Here is a 20,169-nt window from a genome sequence, read left to right as displayed (position 1 = left end):
CAGAGTTTGGTGTGAGGTTTTTGCCAAGGGGATGAATGGAGAACGTCATTATCCGCTCCCCTCAGGGAAGCCAGCCATTCCTGCCAGTGTGTGAAGGAGACATCAGAAGCACTCTTCCACTTACTCAGAACGATTTTGCATGCAAGTGTGAGCATGAGGTCCAGGAGGTGTCTGTCATGATCCCTAGCTATTTTTGGGTCAATCGCCCCTAGCAGAATATATGTGAAGTCTCTGGGCGGCCGAAAGTGGAAGGTATGTTGGATATAAGTAAAGATTGTATCCCAAAACGTTTGGAGTAACGGACAGTGAAAGAACATATGTGCCAGGTCACCCACGTGTGATTTGCAGTTCCAGCAAAGGGGGTTATCAAGGAGTTTGAGCTTGAAGAGTTTTTCTGGTGTCCAATAAGATCTGTTTATCAGCATGAATTTGGTCTGGGAGAGTATCGGGGATATTTTATTACAAAAAGGAGTGAGGTGGGTCTTATCCCAATCAAAAGCCAGAGTAGAGGAGTTCGGTTCACTTTCCCAGTCCCGCTCACACTTTCTATGTGACCTCTGAGGCAGAGGAGATTTGAGTTTGTAAATTTTTGATACCATGTGACCCTGCCTTTTTGCCGTCATTTTATTGAATCTACGTTCCCGAATCATGACTTTAGTTTTGCATTGAACGTTTCAGAGCAGCAGTGATCACGGTTCACTGCCTCGTTTAACTGGAGACCTGGGCACCAAGGGGCAGATTTATGAGGCCGTTGCGCCTCTTTGCGCCGCAATTGCGTCACTTTATTTGACGCAACTGCGGCGCAAACAATGCGCCCTATTTACAACATGACGCATCTAGGAGATGCGTCACGTTGTAAAGCACTGCGCCATAAGGAGGCGTTCCTGCGCAGGGGGGGCGTTCCTGCGCAGGAACGCCTCCTGAAAGTGGCAGAGTGAAATCTATGAGATTTCACTCAGTCACTTTCAGGGCAATGCTGCGTCAAAACCCTGCGCCTGCTTGAAGCAGGCGTAGGTCTTGACGCAGCATTGTGCGCATGGTGTACCCCCGAGCCTTGCTGGAGCTGCGTCGCGCTTGCGACGCAACTCCAGCAATGCGCCACATTTCACCATGGTGCGCCGCATTATAAATGCGGCGCACCATGGGTGGCGGAGCTGTGGCGCACTGTGGCGCATGTTAACTGGCGCATCCCTGGGGATGCGCCAATTAACATAAATCTGCCCCCTAGTTTTAAGGACTTGGGAGGCTTGGGCCCCGCCAGTGATTATTATGTGCGCCCCAGGGTCGGGGCAGGACGACGCAGAGCTGCGAGGCTAAAGAGTGTAAGAGAATTATCAACATTTGTTAAGGGGGCTGAGGTGGAGTGTCAGTGAGGTATATATATAGGGCTGTAGTCCAAAGCCCCCTCTCACTTTTCAACCTTTAGCACCCAGCCATTATAACACTCAAGGCAGAACAATTCCTCTAAAACTATCATTTTAAATGCTCCAAACAAGTAAAACCGTGTTTTCAAATTTCATTCTGATGTATTCTTAAGGTAACCTCCTCAATACATGGAAAATGTGCATGTGATTTATATTGGTAAAATAAATGTTCTTTTACCTTTCATTTGCGGGTGATATTTAGTTTGTTTATAGGCTCAAAAAATCAGGAGGATATGAAAATATGACTGCAAAGCTCTTATTTACAAGCATTTGTATGTTGCTTACCTCACCTATGACTCTAATGAAGCGTGCACCATGGCCGTGACAGTCCTTGTGATGAAGTGACATTGATGCACAGTTGCTACCCCATCTCCTGTTTTTATTAGGACGTGGTCCCTGCTTTGGGGGTTCAAGGGATCGCGAGCGTGGGAGTCCGGTACAGCCGGTGGGCTTAGCACAAATGTAATAAGTGAGTTGCGTATTTGTTGGTCTTGAGTGAAGGTGAACTCTTGAGTCCGGGGGCTTTTCTATGGACCATCGTGCTTGTGAGGAAGAGCATCGTACGGGGCACGCTCGTCATCTCGCCTCCCACAGAACTGCTCATATAAAGTGGGCCCCAGCAATATTTGGTGATCCTGGCTCCTATGACTGCTGATGATATTTACCAACTCAGAGGCCGTCATTTAACCCCTTCGATGTGGCCGCGATTTTTCCGCTGTACGGTAAACAAAAGAACAGGGCGGGGCCGTGGCGAACCCCAGCCGTCATCCGCACTCGAGCACTGCGGAGCGTGACGGCTTGAGTTCGTCACCAGCATGGGTGGGGTTAAGTGACTTTGTAAGGATGGTAGGCTGTGTGTATCCATGGGATTATACACATTCATGTCCATTCATCAAAATGCCATCGGTAGCGGAAGTGATGTCACACGCCATTTGACCTTCAGATTCCCTCACACACACATGCTTCCACATACACACACGGTCAAACTTCCACACACTCTCTCAAGTAAACACCCACTCACCCGCATGCACGAACACAAAATACATTTCAAATCATGTTTTTTACTTACTTCATCTGCCAGGAAAAGACATATTCCAACTACCTGTGCTCCTTCTTTATTACACTATTTGTGAATAACAAAACATTATTCTCTATTTATGTAATACCCAAATTGAGAGAAAACAAAGAGAGTGGAGCTCCATTGGACGCCCATAAAGACTGGATGCCACAGTGTTCCTGGCATGATTTTGCCACCTCTGAGGCCAGGGGTCGCAAAGGCAGTGCCATGGGCCGCAAGGGGCAAGCCTGGGGTCACAGCTGCGACCCCTAAATGACGTCCATGATTATGCATGTGCAAAAGTAACTGTTTCTTTTCTTCTGTTGCAGATGAAGGGCTGTGGGATATGTTCGTTAAGGACATCCCCCGGGGGGCCACTTCCTACACCGTCGGCTTGGACAAACTGCGGCCCGGGGTGAACTACGAATTCCGCGTGGTGGCCGTCAACGAGTTTGGCTTTGGAGAGCCAAGTGTTGCATCTGCTGCAGTGTCAGGTAAAAAGAGAGTCAAGCACTCACCGCCCACCCACCACCCTCTAATAGGGGGGCATGCAAATCTAGATTGCTGTGCCCGAATCATAATTCTTTAAGACTCAGGTGCCAATTGCTCACCCTGCCGGTGTTTGCCAGCACGATTTTTGCCTGGTAAAACCTGGCACAAATGTTGAGGGCAAACTATGCAAAACGGAGTTTATGCTTCCCATAACTAGGGGAAACATTAGGATGTTACCCACTGTTGCGCATTTCCAACCCTCAAATGATACGCATATTGAGCCCTCGGCTCACAATATACCCCTGAGTATCACTGTTGATCGTGTGGACAATTCCAGCTGGCTTTGCGCGGCTCTCAGGAAGAGAGTCATAATGCTGTATATTCTATGGGGTTGTTTCCAGGTAGGAAGAGGCCTCAGTAAAGAAATAATAATTAGGAAAGCATAAGGAATCTATCTCTTTGTTCTTGTTGTTGGGCCTCCTCAGATTTCATAGGGGTGCAGCACCGTTAGCTGACCATCCTTTCGCTCCACACACAGTGCTTGTCCACAGATGCTTAGTAGGGCCCATTGTGCAGTCGCTCCTTGGCCCAGAGTGTTCATCCTTCCTCACTCCTCCCATCGCCTTTCAACCTCCTGTACAGGAGCAGGGCCGCCTATTAGCCTGTGCGAGGTGGTCCCCTGCTCAGGGCGCCGACCTCCATAGGGGCGCAGCAGCTAAATTTGGAATAAGAGGAAGTAAGATGGGAGTAGGTCATGCAGGAGAGCAGAGCTGTCCAGAATTATACGTCAGTGGCCATTTCGAGTTTCATGCAGGGATTTAGAGCTATATTGTGGAAAGAGGCTCATCGAGATTGTGTGCCATTTGCATAACACTTACTACTCCTATGCAGTACTGAAGTGCTTGACCACAAGGGCAGCATGTTGCAACTGTGTGGTGTGTCGTTGGACGGTTATGTTTGCTTTGATCAGATGTGGACGTGTTTCATGTTATGCGTGATGTCTGAGGTGTGGGTATCATCCTCTGCATCCTGTCCTAGCAGCACACGGATGAGATGGATTTGGAAATAATAGAGACAGGCACTTAGTTTATGGTTAGCAGTTTTTTTTATAGCTCACATCAGCTCTGCAGGTCCCTCTATGGTATGCTATAGGTTCACAGTCCACCAGGAGGTGGTCCATTCTGAGATGTCATGGTCCTTGAGATGCAAGGGATAGATGAGTCTGTCTGGATGGACTTTAAGTCACCCCTTATTTGACTGTCATAATGTGTCAAATGGGGGTCATAGTGGATACTTAGTAAAGACCAGCAGGCCTCTGGTGGCCAATGGTGTATAAGATCTCTTCAATCATTCCATGCCTGTCCATTTTGTTTACTCTATCAGCACTCTAGTGTGACAGCCACCTGTCACTATACTCTGTGTGCCACACAAAGGCCTGGCTGACACCAGTGAGGTTGCAGACAGTAATACAGCACACTGGAAATCATAGGGTCGTAGTATTGTCAGAAGGGATCAGTGACATCACAGGGTCACTACAGGGTTGTATGCATAAACGCAAGCACTGCACATGCAGTCATTCATACTTCACAGAGCTTTGTTTCCACCTCCCCGGGTCCTCTTATCTCCCCTGTGTCCTTTTCTCCTAGGTTCTGCTGCCTGCCGACTGCTGATAAACAGCTCAGTTGAGTTCTAATTCTGGTAGATCTAGTCCCGGGTTGGTAGCGAAGGAGCTTTTTGACTCATGGTCCAATCAAGGATCATTTTAATAAGAGCAGGGTTTGAGCTTGGAGGGTGCAGAGTGCTGATGAGATGAATGACAGCATGCCTACATTACATTTCTTATGCAAGTCCTGTCTGGGGTCTGGGTATTTTTTAAGGCAGGGAGCATTTCAGACTCTTTTGCCTGGAGTCAAATTGAGATGGTAAAATATAGGCATATTTGCACATAGCCCAAACCCCTCCAATAGGGGGACCCACCCTGAGCCAAAATCCTTTTTTATCAGTGTCCGGGATCCGCAGAGGGAAAAACCACAGGCTTCCACCCATTTTCAGAATGAGCCCCTTGGTGTGGACTGCGGCGAAGTCGGCAATTATGTATTTTTTTATGGGGAGGTGGGCGCACCGCCCCACTTATTGAACCTAATAGAGGTAAACCTGTTCTTTATTTCCATAGCCTCATTGACGCCCTGGCCCAGGCTCCCCTGGGAGCAAGACTTACATTTTCAGGAGGGGCATGCAGCTGGACTCCCTGAGCTATGCAATGGCCCCAGGGACCCTCTCTGCCCATGCCCGACATGAGCAGTGTCTCGGGACCCCATACTCCAGGACACGACATTTCCCTGCACGGAGAGTGCAATAATACTCTTCCTGCACACTCCCAGGCAGGAAACACAACTTGTCTCCCATCTGGACGGAAGCACAGACAATGTTACTCTTGCCCACCCAGGAGCAAATTAGCCGAGACAGCTTCCACCAGCACCACAATTGGGGCTTGCTGGGGAGCCAGCTGGGGCCGTGGGCGAATTGGGGACCCTCTGCATCCCCCAACAATAGCAATGTTCTGGATGACCCAGGTGAACACTTGGGCACCTCCAAATATTTTTTATATGTTTTCAAGGGCTGCTGGGAGCGCCGCAGCCCCCCAGCAACATAAAAAAAGTGTATATCTACTGGGTTTTTGAAATCATGACCTTAGGAGAGATTAACATATTTTTTAAAGCATTCCGAGCTGGACCTGTAGGCTCTTCAGCTGAAGTGCAGGGCCCCCTTGTGGTTGGTTCTATGGCTGCACTTTATGGCCTGATTTTTTTTTTTGTAAGACTCAAAGATATGTTTAATGTTTTTGTTCAAAAAATGCTTTATTGAACATGTTTGACAAACACTTTTATTAAGCAATGCACTGTGTTAATTTATAAAATATACATTTCATTATAGTTAGTGGAAAGTTTTTGACAAGGCCAATAGAACTACTTTATATATGTTGATCTGCTGGCCTTTTGATAAAGCTAGTACGACCCTTGCTTTTTATATTTGCGTGTTTTGAACCTTTGAAAAAGTAGGTTTGCCTTACTTGCAATGACACCGTTTATCGCCCACACGGTTGGGTGCATGGCCTGGCCATAGGCATGGATCCAAGCCTACTCCACGCACGACAATGGACATCTTACATTATATGTTAAAAAAACACTGAAAAAAACAAAGGTTATACTGGCTTTATAGTTAGGAATTGTTATAATACCTTTACATACAAAAACCTTAGAATTTCACTGAAAAAATAAATGTTAAAGGGACCTTATATTCAGGTAAAAATGTTAATTAAAATATTTTTAACTAATAAAACCACTGAAAATCACTAGTTATAGTGATCTCAAATGACTATAACTCATACTCTCGCCATGCACTGCTAATTGCCTAACATATTACTTCACATATGACACGCTCTATGACATCATAGATAATATCACTGCAGCATCTGAAATGACACCATTGATGACAACATTGTACATGGTGGATCAGAACAAATCAAGACAGTTTACTTCATGATGCATAAATGATAAGTAGTCGCTGAAATTCGATTTCTACACATCATTGGTGTGCATAAAGTTTTATCACTGAAACTATGTCTGTGCAAATTTAGTGACCATTTCAATGGAAAATGTGTTGTCTGAAATTGGCAGTGCGCTACCACATAATGCTTTAGTTACATTAGAAAAACTGTCCGCCTCATGTCCATTAAAGCTAGGTAGGTCCTGAAGGTATGTTGTTCTAAAAGTAGGTTGTGGTTCAGGTGTCACCTCCGGTGCCGTCCTCGGGTGGCGCCGTCCCCGATGCCTCCCTCGCTCCGGTTCCGGCGTCAGAACGGCGCCGCTGGGCGCCGCTTTCGACGCCGCTTGGGGAGTTTAGCTTCTATGAACCGGCCTCATCGTTTGACAACCCTGACAATCAGGGGATGGGTGAAGAGGAGTATTGAGAGGGGTCTGAGGACCCTCTGACCCGAGAGTGTCAGTCTCAAGAGGACTGGACAGGTGGACTTGGGGATGCCAGTGGTCTGGACACATCACCAGACACTGGCTTTGTCTCACCTCCTACCGTGGCTACGGAGGAGGGGGTTACCTACAGTGTGGTGTTGATGAGGGCAGCCAAGGCCTTGGGCCTTGAGCTCCCCGTCGCGGCCGAAAGGAATAACCTCCTCACTGAGGTCCTTAAACCGCAGTCAAGCTCGGCCGAGCCTCTGCTGCCGTTTAATGAGGCCTTGACCGACGTTCTTTTGGGTACTTGGTCCAGGCCCGCTACAGGTTCGCCCGTAGATAGGAACAAGGCCAGACGCCACCGCCCGGCCCCGGGCGACCCATGTTTCCTGTCCACCCACCCCACCCCCGCAAGCCTGGTCATCCAGGCTTCAAATTCCCAGACCGCATTCCTGTGGGCTCCGCCGGACAGGGAATCCAAGAGTTATGAGCAGTACGGCAAAATGGTATTCTCCTCCCTTAATCTGGGACTGCGGTCTTCCAACACTGCATGCCTCTTGGGCCGCTACACCCACTCTCTGTGGGATACGGTCGCGCAATTGCTGCCAGAGTGTCCGTTGGAGGTACGGGCCAAACTCAGCCAAGCCCTTGTGGAAGGCCGGGATGCAGAAAAATATTCTATCCGGTGTGGGCTGGATACCACCGACTCACTAGGTAGAGCGATGGCAACGACAGTGGCGATTCATGGCCGATGTCCAGAATACACTGATGGACATGCCGTTTGATGGCAGACCATGCGCTTGATCGATTTAAGGACTGCAGGACTAAGGCCAAGTCCTTGAGCCTCTCGTCCCCGTGCCAGTAAACGGGTGCCTTTCGCTCCTTTCGGGGCCAAGGAAGGGGCGCCCCCACACTTGCTGCCAGCCACGCACCGCAGACTAACATCCATCGCGGTGGCGGCCGTGGAAATCGCCGTGGGGGCGGTCGGGGACACCGGCGAGGCCAGTCCACACCCTCCCCCGCAACATCCACCTCAAAACCCTCCTAGTCCGTGCTTTTCGGCCCATGTGACGCCAGTGGGGGGCAGGGTTCACCATCACCACTCCCACTGGCGCATTGTCACGTCGGACAGGTGGGTGCTGCAAATTGTGGGGTTACTCCCTCCCCTTCGAGACGACCCCTCAAGCCATGCCACCGCAACACCACCGCGTATCGGGGGATCATTTGCGGCTTCTGCAGGAGGAAGTTACGGCCCTCTTGGCCAAGGGGGCCATCAAGCGCGTTCCTGGGCCAGAAGTAGGATGTGGTTGCTACTCCCACTACTTTCTGGTACCCAAGAAGGGCAAAGGGGGCCTACGCCCTATCTTGGACCTACGGAACGTCAACGGCTTCCTCCGGAAGGAGAAGTTCAAAATGCTGACTGTGGCTCAGGTCTTAGCTGTCCTGGACCCAGGAGACTGGATGGTAGCGTTGGACATGCAGGACGCTTATTTCCACATCCCCGTCCTGCCGGCCCACCGGCGCTACCTGCGGTTCACGGTAGGCCACGAGCACTTTCAGTTTACCGTGCTCCTCTTCGGCCTTACCAGTGCCCCACGGGTGTTCACGAAAGTGATGGCGGTGGGTGCAGCTCATCTGCGTAGGTTAGGGGTTTCAGTCTTCCCGTACCTCGACGACTGGTTGTTGAAGGCGGGCTCGCCCCAGACAGTCGTCAGCCACCTCCAGATGCCGGCAGACCTCTTGCACCGGCTGGGGTTCTCCATCAATGTGCCGAAGTCACACCTGTGTCCCTCTCAGAAGCTCCTTTTCATCGGAGCGGTTCTCGACTCTGCGCAGTTTGGGGTTTACCCACCCGAACAGCGGGTTCGGGATATACAGGCTCTGATTCCAATCTTTCAGCCTTTATCCCGAGTCTCAGTCAGGTTGACTCTGCGGCTTCTGGGGCTGATGGCTTCCTGCATCCTTCTGGTGCATCACGCCCGTTGGCGGATGCGGGCTCTGCAGTGGGACCTGAAGTTTCAGTGGGCCCAGCATCAGGGGAACCTGTCCGACCATGTCCTGATCTCGGAGGGCACTGCGAGACAGCTGCAGTGGTTGTTCACGGACCGCGATTGAGTCAGCGGCAGATCCCTCTCCCTTCCACAACCGGAGCACGTAGTTGTGACGGACGCGTCCCTCCAGGGCTGGGGAGGCCACATGGGAGAGGCTGAGATCAGAGGCTTCTGGTCTCCGGCGGAGTCCCCGGCTCCACATCAACCTTTTGGAGCTGCGGGCGATTCGTCTAGCACTGAAGGCATTCCTCCCCTCTGTCCAGGGGAGTTTAGTGCAGGTGTTCACGGACAACACCACCGCCATGTGGTACTGCAACAAACAGGGCGGGGTGGGGTCGTGGACCCTCTGCCAGGAGGCTCTGCGCCTCTGGCAATGGCTGGAACATCAGGGCGTGACCCTGGTGGTTCAACACCTGGAAGGTTCTCTGAACGCCAGGGCGGACGAACTCTGCCGCCGGTGCATAATGGATCACGAATGGCGTCTAAACTCGGACGTGGCGCAAGGTCTCTTTCTGCAGTGGGGAGAGCCTTGGTTAGATCTATTCGCCACCGAAGAGAATGCGCAATGTCATTTATTTATTTATTTATTTATTTGTTTACATTTGTAATGCGCACAGCTACCCAACAAAGGGTTTCCCGGCGCAGCAGATCCCAATAGCAATGCGGTTACAGAAAACTAGATGTTAAAGAGCCATGTTTTTAAGGCTTTTCTGAATTTGATGTAATTCGACTCAGACCGCAGTGTATGTGGCATTGAATTCCAGACAGAAGGTCCTAGGAATGAAAAGGACTTGCCACCCATGCGTGACAGCTTGATCCTTGGAATTTCAAAATGATTTGCCGTGGAAGACCCGAAGAGATCTAGAAGGACGGTAGGGGCGCACCAGGTTTTGCAGATATTTAGGAGCGGTGTTGGTGGAAATCCTGTGCATAAAACATAGAGATTTGAATTTAACTCGATTTTCAATTTTTAGCCAGTGTAACTTCCTGATGTATTTAGTGGTTGGAGTAGAGATGGGAATTTTACAGAGTAGTCTGGCTGCTGCATTTTGTACTGATTGTAACCTGCGGACAGTAGCTTTGTTCGCCCCCAGGTACAAAACGTTGCCATAATCTAGCCTAGATGTTATTAGGGCATTGACAACTGTTTTCTTGGTGTTTTCAGGCAGCATCCAACAGATCTTTTTTAGCCATTTTAGTATGGCAAAGCAGGTGGCTGAAGTCTTTACCGCTTGCTGGTGTAAACTGAGTGAGTCGTCAATAATGACGCCCAGGTTGCGAGCATGAATGACCGGGGTGCGGGGGGCTGCCCATTTCAGTTGGCCAATGTTGGGGTCCCCAAAGTTCTTTATTTTTGCCCAACACAATTAACTCGTTTTTTTCGCCGTTGAGTTTTAGGAAGTTTTTTTGCATCCAATCGGCGATTTTACTGAGTCCGAGTTGTAGGGAGGAGGAATTATCAGAATCTGCAGCTGATAAAGAAAAAAGCAGCTGGGAATCATCAGCGTAGGAAAACATTAAAAGCCCTGTTTCCTCCACTATTTTGGCCAGGGGGCTCATATACACGTTGAAAAGCAACGGGCTAAGAATAGAGCCCTGTGGAACTCCGTGTTTGAATGTCATAGTATCGGAGCAGGCAGTTTGTGAGAAGACCTGGAACGTGCGGTTTTCCAATAATGATCTAATCCAGTTGAGAGCTGCCCCACGGATGCCCAGGGAGTGGAGTGTTTGGGCGAGGACCGCATGTGACACGGTGTCGAATGCCGCGCTGAGGTCGAGCAGCACAAGTGCCACTGTTTCGCCCTTGTCCACCATACGCAGGATATTTTCGGTTACCCCCAGCAAGGTAGTTTCTGTGGAAAAGCCTGCACGAAATCCCGACTGGTGGGATGGTAATAGGTCATGAGTGGTAATGAAATCAGTGAGGCAACGATGTACATGTTTCTCCAATATTTTTGCAAAGGTGGGCAGCAAGGATATTGTCATTGTCATCAGTTCTGCGTGTTGGAATTTTCATGGCGGCACTCGCTCGGAGGCGCTTTTCGTTGCGAGTGGAGTTGCGGTCTGTTGTACGCCTTTCCGCCTATAACACTTCTGCCCAGAGTGCTGAAGAAGATCAAGCGCGACCGGGCACAAGTCATCCTTGTGGCTCCGGACTGGGCACGAAGGTACTGGTATCCCGAGCTACTCAGTATGTCAGTCGATCCCCCGGTTCGTCTGCCTCTTCAGGAGGACCTTCTGTCGCAGCAGCAGTAGAGGACCGTCCTCCACCCGAACCTGTCCAGTCTCCACCTCCATGCTTGGAGATTGAGCGGCGACAGTTGAGGCCATTTGACTTGCCTCCTAAAGTCTGTAACATCATTCTAGCAGCCAGGCATCCCTCCACAAAGTCGGTATACGCCTGCAGGTGGAACAGATTTGTGGCATGGTGCACAGCAAAGGCTGTGGATCCTCTCTCTGCCCCTCTTTCTGAAGTTCTTCTCTTCCTTCTTTCTCTTGCCCAGCAGGGCTCTGCCCTGGGCACTATCAAGGGCTACCTTTCTGCCCTTTCGGCCTTTCTAAGGCTGCCTGATCAACCATCTTTGTTGAAGTCCCCTAATGTAACTCGTTTTCTCAAAGGCATCACACACATGTTTCCATCTGTTCCATTCGTGATGCCTCAGTGGGACTTGAACCTGGTTCTTACTTATCTGATGTGCACTCCCTTTGAGCCACTTCACAACTCTCCTCTCCGCCTTCTTACTCTGTAGACTGCTTTCCTGGTTGCCATCACCTCTGCCAGGAGAGTGAGTGAGCTCCAGGCACTTTCATCCAAACCCCCTTTCCTTTCTGTCCATCCGGACAAGAATGTGTTGCGGACTAGACCCTCTTTCCTGCCCAAGGTTGTCACGGCCTTCAACATCGGGCAGTCTATCACCTTGCCCACCTTCTTTCCGCCTCCGCATCCCTCAAAGGAGGAAGAGCGGCTCCACCGTCTGGACCCAAAACGTGCGCTATCATTCTATCTGGATCGCACACGCCAGTTCCGGGTGGATGAACAACTCTTTGTTGGTTACGTGGGCGCTAAGAAGGGATGGGCGGGTTGTCTTGTGTATAAAGGCTTGTTACTCCTTGGCAAAGAAGGAGCCTCCTGTTGGGCTGAGGGCCCATTTCACTCGGGCCACGGCGGCTACCACTGCCCTGAGCCGGGGTGTCCCCTTGCAGGACATCTGTCAGGCAGCTACGTGGGCATCGTTGCATACGTTTGCGAGACACTACTGCCTGGACAGCCAAGTCCGGAGGGATGGCTTCTTTGGCCGTTCCGTCCTCCAGGACTTTCTGGTGTGATTATTGGTTCACAGACCCACCACCGGGGTTGGTATTGCTGGGCTATCTATTCTAAGGTAAGGAATCTAATACTAACCTGTTTCTTTCAGATGAACAAGTTACGTATCTTCGGTAACGATATATCTGTAAGACACAGTAGTTAGTATTAGATTCCTTACCGCACCACCCATCCTCCCCGTTCTGCGAACCGATATCCAGGGTTAAGGTCATCCCCTTTCAGGGCCCTAGTTTCAATGGCACCAGTGTTGGTTTTTAACATGGCTCTGCGTTTCTGGCCGGAAAAGCTGTGTCTAAGAACTGAAGTCAGCACGCGGAGGCGGCGTCTAAGTACTCCGACGACTTCATCACGGCGCCGACGACGGACGCGGAGCGTCAGACGCCGCCTACCGATGCGCAAGGTTACTGCTACGCAAACATTTCCGGATCCAGTCTGACGCCTGGGGATATTCTAAGGTAAGGAATCTAATACTAACTACTGTTTCTTACAGATATATCGTTACCGAAGGTAAGTAACTTGTTTGTTTCATGGAATTTTGTTTGCAAAATGTGCATATGCATAGGAATGCAAAAAAAGCATCTATGAGCAGGATGGTGTGTACTGCTATTTACTCTGATTTAGGCATGTGAATCTATGAAAGACACCCCAATACTGGAGAAGAACAATAGTTACTTACCTGTAATCTGTGGTTCTCCAGTATTGGTGTCTTTCATAGATTCGCATGCACCCGCCCACCTCCCCTCAGAGGCTCCTCGGGCGATATTATTACTTTCACTCCTGTGCGAGAAAATCTGAGAGCCTGAGTCTCTGGGGAGAGCATTCTAGTGGGTGCTGGCGCCTGATTGGCTGTAGTTTGGTCTATACAAAAGGACTAGGATAGTCATGAGTGTGGAAGTTTTTTTCCATTGTAGCTTAGGGCTACTTTACTTCCTGGTTGGTATTACCAAGGGTTTTGGTTTTCTTATATACAAATTATTGCTTTTTTATGTACCGTGGGACTTCCACTCCGACGACGGGGAATGTGATTCTATGAAAGACACCAATACTGGACTACCACAGATTACAGGTAAGTAATTATTGTTCCTAATTTTGATCATAGTTAATTGGACTGATGTGACGGGTTCTGTGGGCACTGCTAGTAAGGCGTGCCTTCTTCCTGTGTTTATGGGCCACTGGGGGGCAGCGTTCATAGCTTTGTAAATGCTTTCTACGCATCTCATACCGAGCTTAAATTGACTCATTAACGTTTTCTGGTTGAATTATAACAACATATGCCACTAGGAAATGCCCAGTACATTTATAAAACTGTCTGTCAGACTGCTGTAGCGGTCAGAAATTGAGGGTCTTCCTGAAAAGACATTGTGCAGCCAGTATTAGTCTGTACAGGCAAGAGGGAAATGAATAATAAGACGCTCTGAAGCAACTCTCCTGACGAAATTAAGTAATTGTGACACACAGCCGGGTTCTTTATGAGCCCATTCAGAGGTTCAACTAGAGCCAAATTTCGGGGGGGTGGGGGCTACTACAAATTTCGGTGGGGTGACTCTTGCAGCAATAGGCAGAGTGGAGATGCAGGGGCTCTAAGAAGGGGTGAAGAACAACAAATCCTCATTCACAAGTAAATGGTCTATTAAAGATCTGTGTGGCTGCAAGAAGACAGACGCCAGCCCACAGCAGCACAAAAACTGTGTGTGTGCCCGGGAAGCTGTCTCAGCCGGGCTGACACACGATGGGGGGAGTTGGCAGGGGGGGGGGCTGAAGCCCTTTGAGCCCAATGGGCATTGCACGCCTGAGCCCAGTAAAGACAGACCAGCGGGCGGGAGGGGGTCTAGTCATCGAGCACTGGAAGCATCAAGTCCGCCTTTGATTGACAGGGGACCCCTGAAGACACGGTCAGAGACTGTGCTGTGAATGTGTGCTAAACGCCAGTCTGGGTGTGTGTGTGTTTCTTTTTACTTTTCTGTGAGGTTGGCCTGTTAATAAATCAATCGGAATGAAGCGCTCCCCATGCCATCATCCCACCAGGTTAATTAAAGTGAGAGAAATAATATATGTTTTTTAGAAATGCTCCAGTTGAAATTGTAATTCAGACTGCCACGGGGTTCTAGCACGCTTGCTTGAATGCTCCTGGCCCCGAGGGACTATCCGCCTCACTCGGATGATTTCTGCATTGTCCGCCTTACGTCAGTGGCCGAGAGTTAGCGGCTGTAAGGAATCCCGCGAGAGTTCATAATTGGACACTGCGTAATGCACTGTGTCTCTTTAAGATGTAAAGTTATGTAATGGCGCAAAGCTGTCGAACAGATGCTTTATGGGCAGGGGCTTAGCTACATTTATTTTTTACATCTGTTGTATTTTTTTAGCATGATGCTGGTCAGGTCTGGGAGTGCAGTAAACGGTTGAGAGAGTCTCAGTTAGGCTAAGCTTAGTGTGACTAAACAACTCTGTGTCTCCAGGGCACCCTTTTTTTTCATTAGGTCGAGCCTTCGAGACCTCTTGTATATACTTTAGTATATACTTATATCCTTTGGTATATACATATATGTGTATGTATTTTGTGGGCTCTGCGGATCAGTCCTAGGACATGTCTGCTTCCGCTTAGGGACTTTTTTTTCTGTTCCACTGCCTCTATTTAACTGTCTTGATAGAAAACGACCAGCATAGGTCAGTAAAATACCAGAATTGCTTTCTGCTGAGGGACTTTATTTTTTTAAATACCAGATCACTTTAGCATTCTCTAGATTCCTAGATTCCAGTCAATAGAAATTGTCTTCCACGAGCACCGTAGACAATAATATTTTTTTCAAATCTTGTATTTTCAGTGATATGACCACAGAAGGCCCTGATTTTATATTAAAAACAGAGCTTTGGATGATCCCATTTCCCTCTGAAAGGCAATATTTCTCTCCATGTGTTCCCATACCTGGCATGTCACGCAGTTTGGTGCTTACTTTCCCTCCATGTTAAAGAACTGTAGATGTTTCAGCACCCAGGCAAATGTGCTGCATAGCTAAATACATATAAGGTCCTAAAGGTGAGACCGATTGCATTGCAAATGCTTGTTTAACAAAGTGATGCATTGTAGTTTGAATTCATGCTTACATTTTGAAAACATAAGTGCCTGGGTCTAAAGTTTTTCATAGTAGCGATCACTGGCATTATTGAATACTGAATTTGCTGAATACCAACAGTGCCTTGCCTTGTTTCTACCTCATGCCTCTTTCTTCTACCACCCCTATGTTTCTTGTTGCTTCCTCACTCCTTCTGGTTCTTTTTCATTCCATCTTTCTCTCTGCAACGGTTTCTCATTTTTTCTCTTCCTCCTCCTTTCAGACTTTTTCTATACATAATAGTCTTATGGTTCCCACAACTGTGTGTCAATGTTCACCATCTTGTCATGTAGTTCCTACAAATCTATATAGGATCTGTGCGTTTAGATAACATAAACTAAGGGATTGGTGTCCAGACTGATACCGGGCACCTCCAAAGGATATGTTAGTCTGGTAGACCAGCTAGCTCACAGTGCCACTATGAGCCACTCTTACCAAGGAGCAATTCGTTTCTGGCAACTCTCGAACATGACAACCCTGACCCCTCAGGGATCGTGGAAACAGTACAGTATTTTTCGCTCAGTTACTTGTGCTCACTTACCCTCAGAGAGATACACAAAATAAATGGTGGGAATATTTTCAATAAGCTTTTATTGAACCAGCATCATTTTAGTATAAAATACATGTGCTGCAATAACCATTAGACAGAAACAAATATATGCAGTTATAAGCATATAAGCACTAATAGAGTAAATAGAAGGTAGAATACTACTGTAGTGCTAAAACAATATATGCAGGCATAAAGATACATGACAAAAAAATGCATACTCCTACGATGCAAGCCCTAACTAAGTGTACCTAGCATGTATGTAGATGTGTAGCCAAGAACCCCCCTAGGAAAGAGCCAACCCTATTACCTGATGTGCGATAACGAAGGACCCCGTCTTGGTCTAGAGTTGGACACCCCGCGAGGGATGTCAGACTACTGCATGCTGGAGTATCTACGTGCAGGGACTTCAGCATCTCGTCTCAGCATAGAAGCTTCTTCTCTCTCTTACCTAGTGAAGATGTGGCTCTTATATACCAAAAGTTACCCCCAGGGGTTCTACCTAGATGTGTCATGATATTTGTAGGCATGCCGGCCAAGAACGACAATAGTGGTGACCCTTATACAGAGTCATTATGCTGAAGATGTTACTCCTGCTGTGATACTGAGAATCCTCATGCATAATAAATGAGGCTAGTTTTGGGAGAAAACCACACAACATTTATGCAGCACCTAACTAGTTAAAATGTCACCGCCAGAACTGTTATGTAGAACAATGGTGGGTCAAATGTAGGTAAAAGGTTGTGCAGCTACCTATGCCTATATCGGGGTACAATGGGGTTCATAATCTAGAACCACTGGCACAAATTAAGCACTCAGTGCAATCAGAGCCTAGTGCTTTCCCATGAGATTTTAGCAAACATTGTGCAATAAATCTAAGAGGAGTTGGGGCGAAGGTGAGGGTGGAGATGGGCACGGACCTGTACAGAAAGGAGCAGAAAAGCACAGCTTTCTAAGCAACACAAGGATTTTGTTTTCTTGCCAAACAGAATTGTAGTACCCTGATGGGCCTAATGCCACTGATGACAGTGATGTTTAGAAGGAAGACCATGGAGTACAAAGCTAGTGTCTCAAGCTTGGTCACCTTGGCTTAAGAATTCCAAGTTAATTGAAAACACAATGCAACAGTTAATTGTGCATTAGTCACTTTCGCGCTTGGCTTGGTTGAATGCTTACAATAGTTTGTCTTTACCTGGATTGTTGAGCCATAGAGCTGCCTGCCTACTTTATGTTGTGCTTCCTTACATTTTCAGTTGGTCATGAAGTTGCACACAAACCTTGATTTTTCTCTTCCCAGCCTGGGGTATTTTGGTTGAGTCACAGACGTGTAAAGTTGAGTCATGATGTGCAGTTTGATATCTGAATTCATGGGAGCCGGGCTCAAGTATTAAAAGGTGCAATTAACACGGCATACTGGTCGGGGTGGAGGGAGGGAAAGGGAGTTGGGATGGGGGAGGGGGGCTGGGTTTCTTTTGTTCTGCTCGTTTGGTCCTTTTACATGGCACCTTGGTTACAGCATAGGCTATGCATCTCCACGTTGGTGTATCACTTTTGCTTTCTTGCTATTTTTTAGAGAAGACGTGCCTGTCTGTCTCGCTCGCATTATACACTTGCTATGCTCTTGCTGTTTTGAAATGCCTTCTTCTGCTTTTGACTCCAATAAAACAAATTTGAAACTAAAAGGTGCAATTAAAAAGTTATGTGGAATAGTGAAGAAGCGTGTAAAACTCAAAATGTTCTCAAGCATATTTTAGGTATGCAAAAAAGGAGGACTTTGAATGTTAAGTAAGGTAACATTGGGTTGTACTGTCACTGTGAGGGCAGGAAGGGGTAATGGTAGAGTGGTAATGTGTGAATACATGAAGAGGTCATTTTGAGGACATCATCAGAGTCAATATAAGCCCTCACCTGACGCGCTTACGTCGATTTCTTCCTTTCCACGTGGATCCTTGGTGTGGTACCTCTGGCCATTTTGGCCTACCACCACGCAACTGTACTTATTCTAGAGATCTTCAAGCTCTACAATGCCGACCCAGCATCCTCATCCTATTTGCATGTGGTGTGTAGGTGCGCACCCAGACTCGGAACGGTGCGGCTCGTGTCTTCAGTTTTAGTCGTCGACGTTGCAGGAGCACCACATGACACTGTTGGCAACACGGGGGTCAACAGCCCCCCGTCGGTCAAAGTCCGGTTCTTCCTCCCAGGGCTGCTCGAAGACCAGCTCCCAAAGTTATTTGTCATCACGGTCACCTGGTGAGTCACACAATTGGCGGTCGGCACTGCGACCTTCCCTAGCTTTACAGCATCTACGCGGTGTCCCTGACTCGCCTCCCGTTCCTCTAGAGCGAGAATCTGGGCCGCGCCTTCCGGTATTTCCCAGCGCCGGGGCAACTCTGGCTCAGATTAGAAAACACTATTTCTCCTTGCATGCAATTTTTGTCTTTCAACATCCCTCTGTGCTTCTTGAGGTTGGTTAGGTCTCGGCTGGCTCCAAGCTGGCTGGTCCTCCCTCATTGTCAGCGGGGCCCTCCGAATCCATGATCGACTCCGTCTCGTCTCCAGACCAGAGCCCTTTGGGGATCCCACCTGTGACGCATGTGTTGGATCCGCTGGCGCCGACTTCGGCATCTCCGGCATCGATCATCTTCTTTGTCTTTCTTCCAAGACACTGAGGTGTCACCTCTGCGCCGATCGACATTAGGAATGATGCCGATGGATCAGTCCTCTTCCGGCTACCTTCCCCCACTTTCAGAGGAGCCCCTGCTATTTTATCCTTGACACACCAGTATTTTGGTGATGTGGGTGATCACACGACTGAGCCTCCTCCAGAGTTTTATTGGGTTTCTGCCCTTGGTGATGCTAACAGCCTTGATTTTTACGCATCCCTGGGCCTGTTTTTGCCTCTTTGCCTCGCTTCAGAGGCAACCCCCGCTTTGCTCAGCTTTTGCAAAACGTTTACGTAGTTATGGGACTACAGATTCCCTCTGTAGAAGTGGCCATTATTGCCCTACTTGGGGTGCTCCAACAAGGCCAGCTGAGTACTGAGCTTGTGCTTCCCTTCAGTGAAACCCTCTTTGATGTTCTGTTGGGCACTTGGGCTAAACCAGTTTCAAGGGCCTCACTGGACTGGTCTATAGCTCATAGGCACCATCCTGCCCCTTGAGACCCGCTCTGCCTTTCCCGTCAGCCAACTCCACACAGTTTTGTGGTTGAGGCTGCTACAGCCTCCCCCAACATCGGCATCGTGCCTGACGTGCCTCCAGACAGGGGCTACAAAGGTCTGGATGCTTTGGGTCGATATGTCTTTTCTGCTACGAGCTCCGCCTTATGGTCCTTTAACACAGTTTGTGTTTTGAGCCATTTTTCTCACGTGCTGTGGGATTTTGTCTAGCATCTTGATGACTCTCGGACACTCTTTCTCCGCTGATCCATGATCCAGGATGGCAGTCTGACTGCTACATTACTGATTTGTTGTGATATGGATACCACAGATTCTGTCTTATTGGCCATGGCCCGGCGTGCCTGGCTATATACCTATGGCTTTTCTGAGGCTGTTTAGTCCAATTTAGTGGACATGCCTTTCACTTGTCAATAAGTATTTGACTTTCAAGCTGACTGAGCTCTACGTAATTTCCAGGATAGTCAGAGTGGAGCTAAACCTTAATATCTGATTACCGTCTTCTTCTTCCTCCCGCACTCCGTCTGGCTCAGAATTGTTTCCTGTATTCCCTACTGTGAGAACTGTTATAGGGCTGTGACAGTTGGCTGCTTCTTCTTTTCACTGGTCCCTCCACATACCATCTGTGTGGTGTTCTGCCCCACCAGGTATTTTCTTTCTGCATTTTACTCTGTCAATGACTGCTTGTAGTCCCTGGTTGTTCTCTGGGACCGGATTACTTTTGATCCTGTTGGTGTCTATACCAGTGGCTGCACAGTCTTCCTTGCTTCCTAACCAGGTTCTGATTTGGGTGTTTTCATAGCATTGTGCAGATGCACTGTTGCCTTGTTCCCTGTCTGACAAAGTACTTTATCTGTATCGTGCTGCCTTCGAGAGGATCGTCAAGATCCCACCATTCGACGTCGAGGAGATCGACATCAATCCGGCGCCAGGGAAGGTCGCCGTTGACATGACGTTGTAGAAGATCGTCGTCGACACGACGTCATGCAGAATCGCCGTCGACACGACGTCGTGGAA

At 48.6% G+C, this 20,169-nt stretch overlaps 1 protein-coding gene across 1 annotated transcript in view; it reads left to right on the top strand.

The window, feature by feature from the left end:
* Positions 1-20,169, top strand: part of SDK1 (sidekick cell adhesion molecule 1) — a 1,937,536-nt gene that overhangs the window by 1,890,284 nt on the left and 27,083 nt on the right. The window contains exon 41 of the mRNA XM_086940699.1: positions 2,811-2,975. Within this exon, the coding sequence (XP_086796825.1) occupies positions 2,811-2,975 (165 nt within the window). The remainder of the gene's footprint in view (positions 1-2,810; positions 2,976-20,169) is intronic.

Source organism: Lissotriton vulgaris, chromosome 10, assembly GCF_964263255.1.
Source record: "Lissotriton vulgaris chromosome 10, aLisVul1.2, whole genome shotgun sequence".
NCBI lineage: Eukaryota > Metazoa > Chordata > Amphibia > Caudata > Salamandridae > Lissotriton > Lissotriton vulgaris.
Note: the sequence above shows the minus strand (reverse complement) of the source record. Positions and strands in the feature narration are given on the sequence as shown.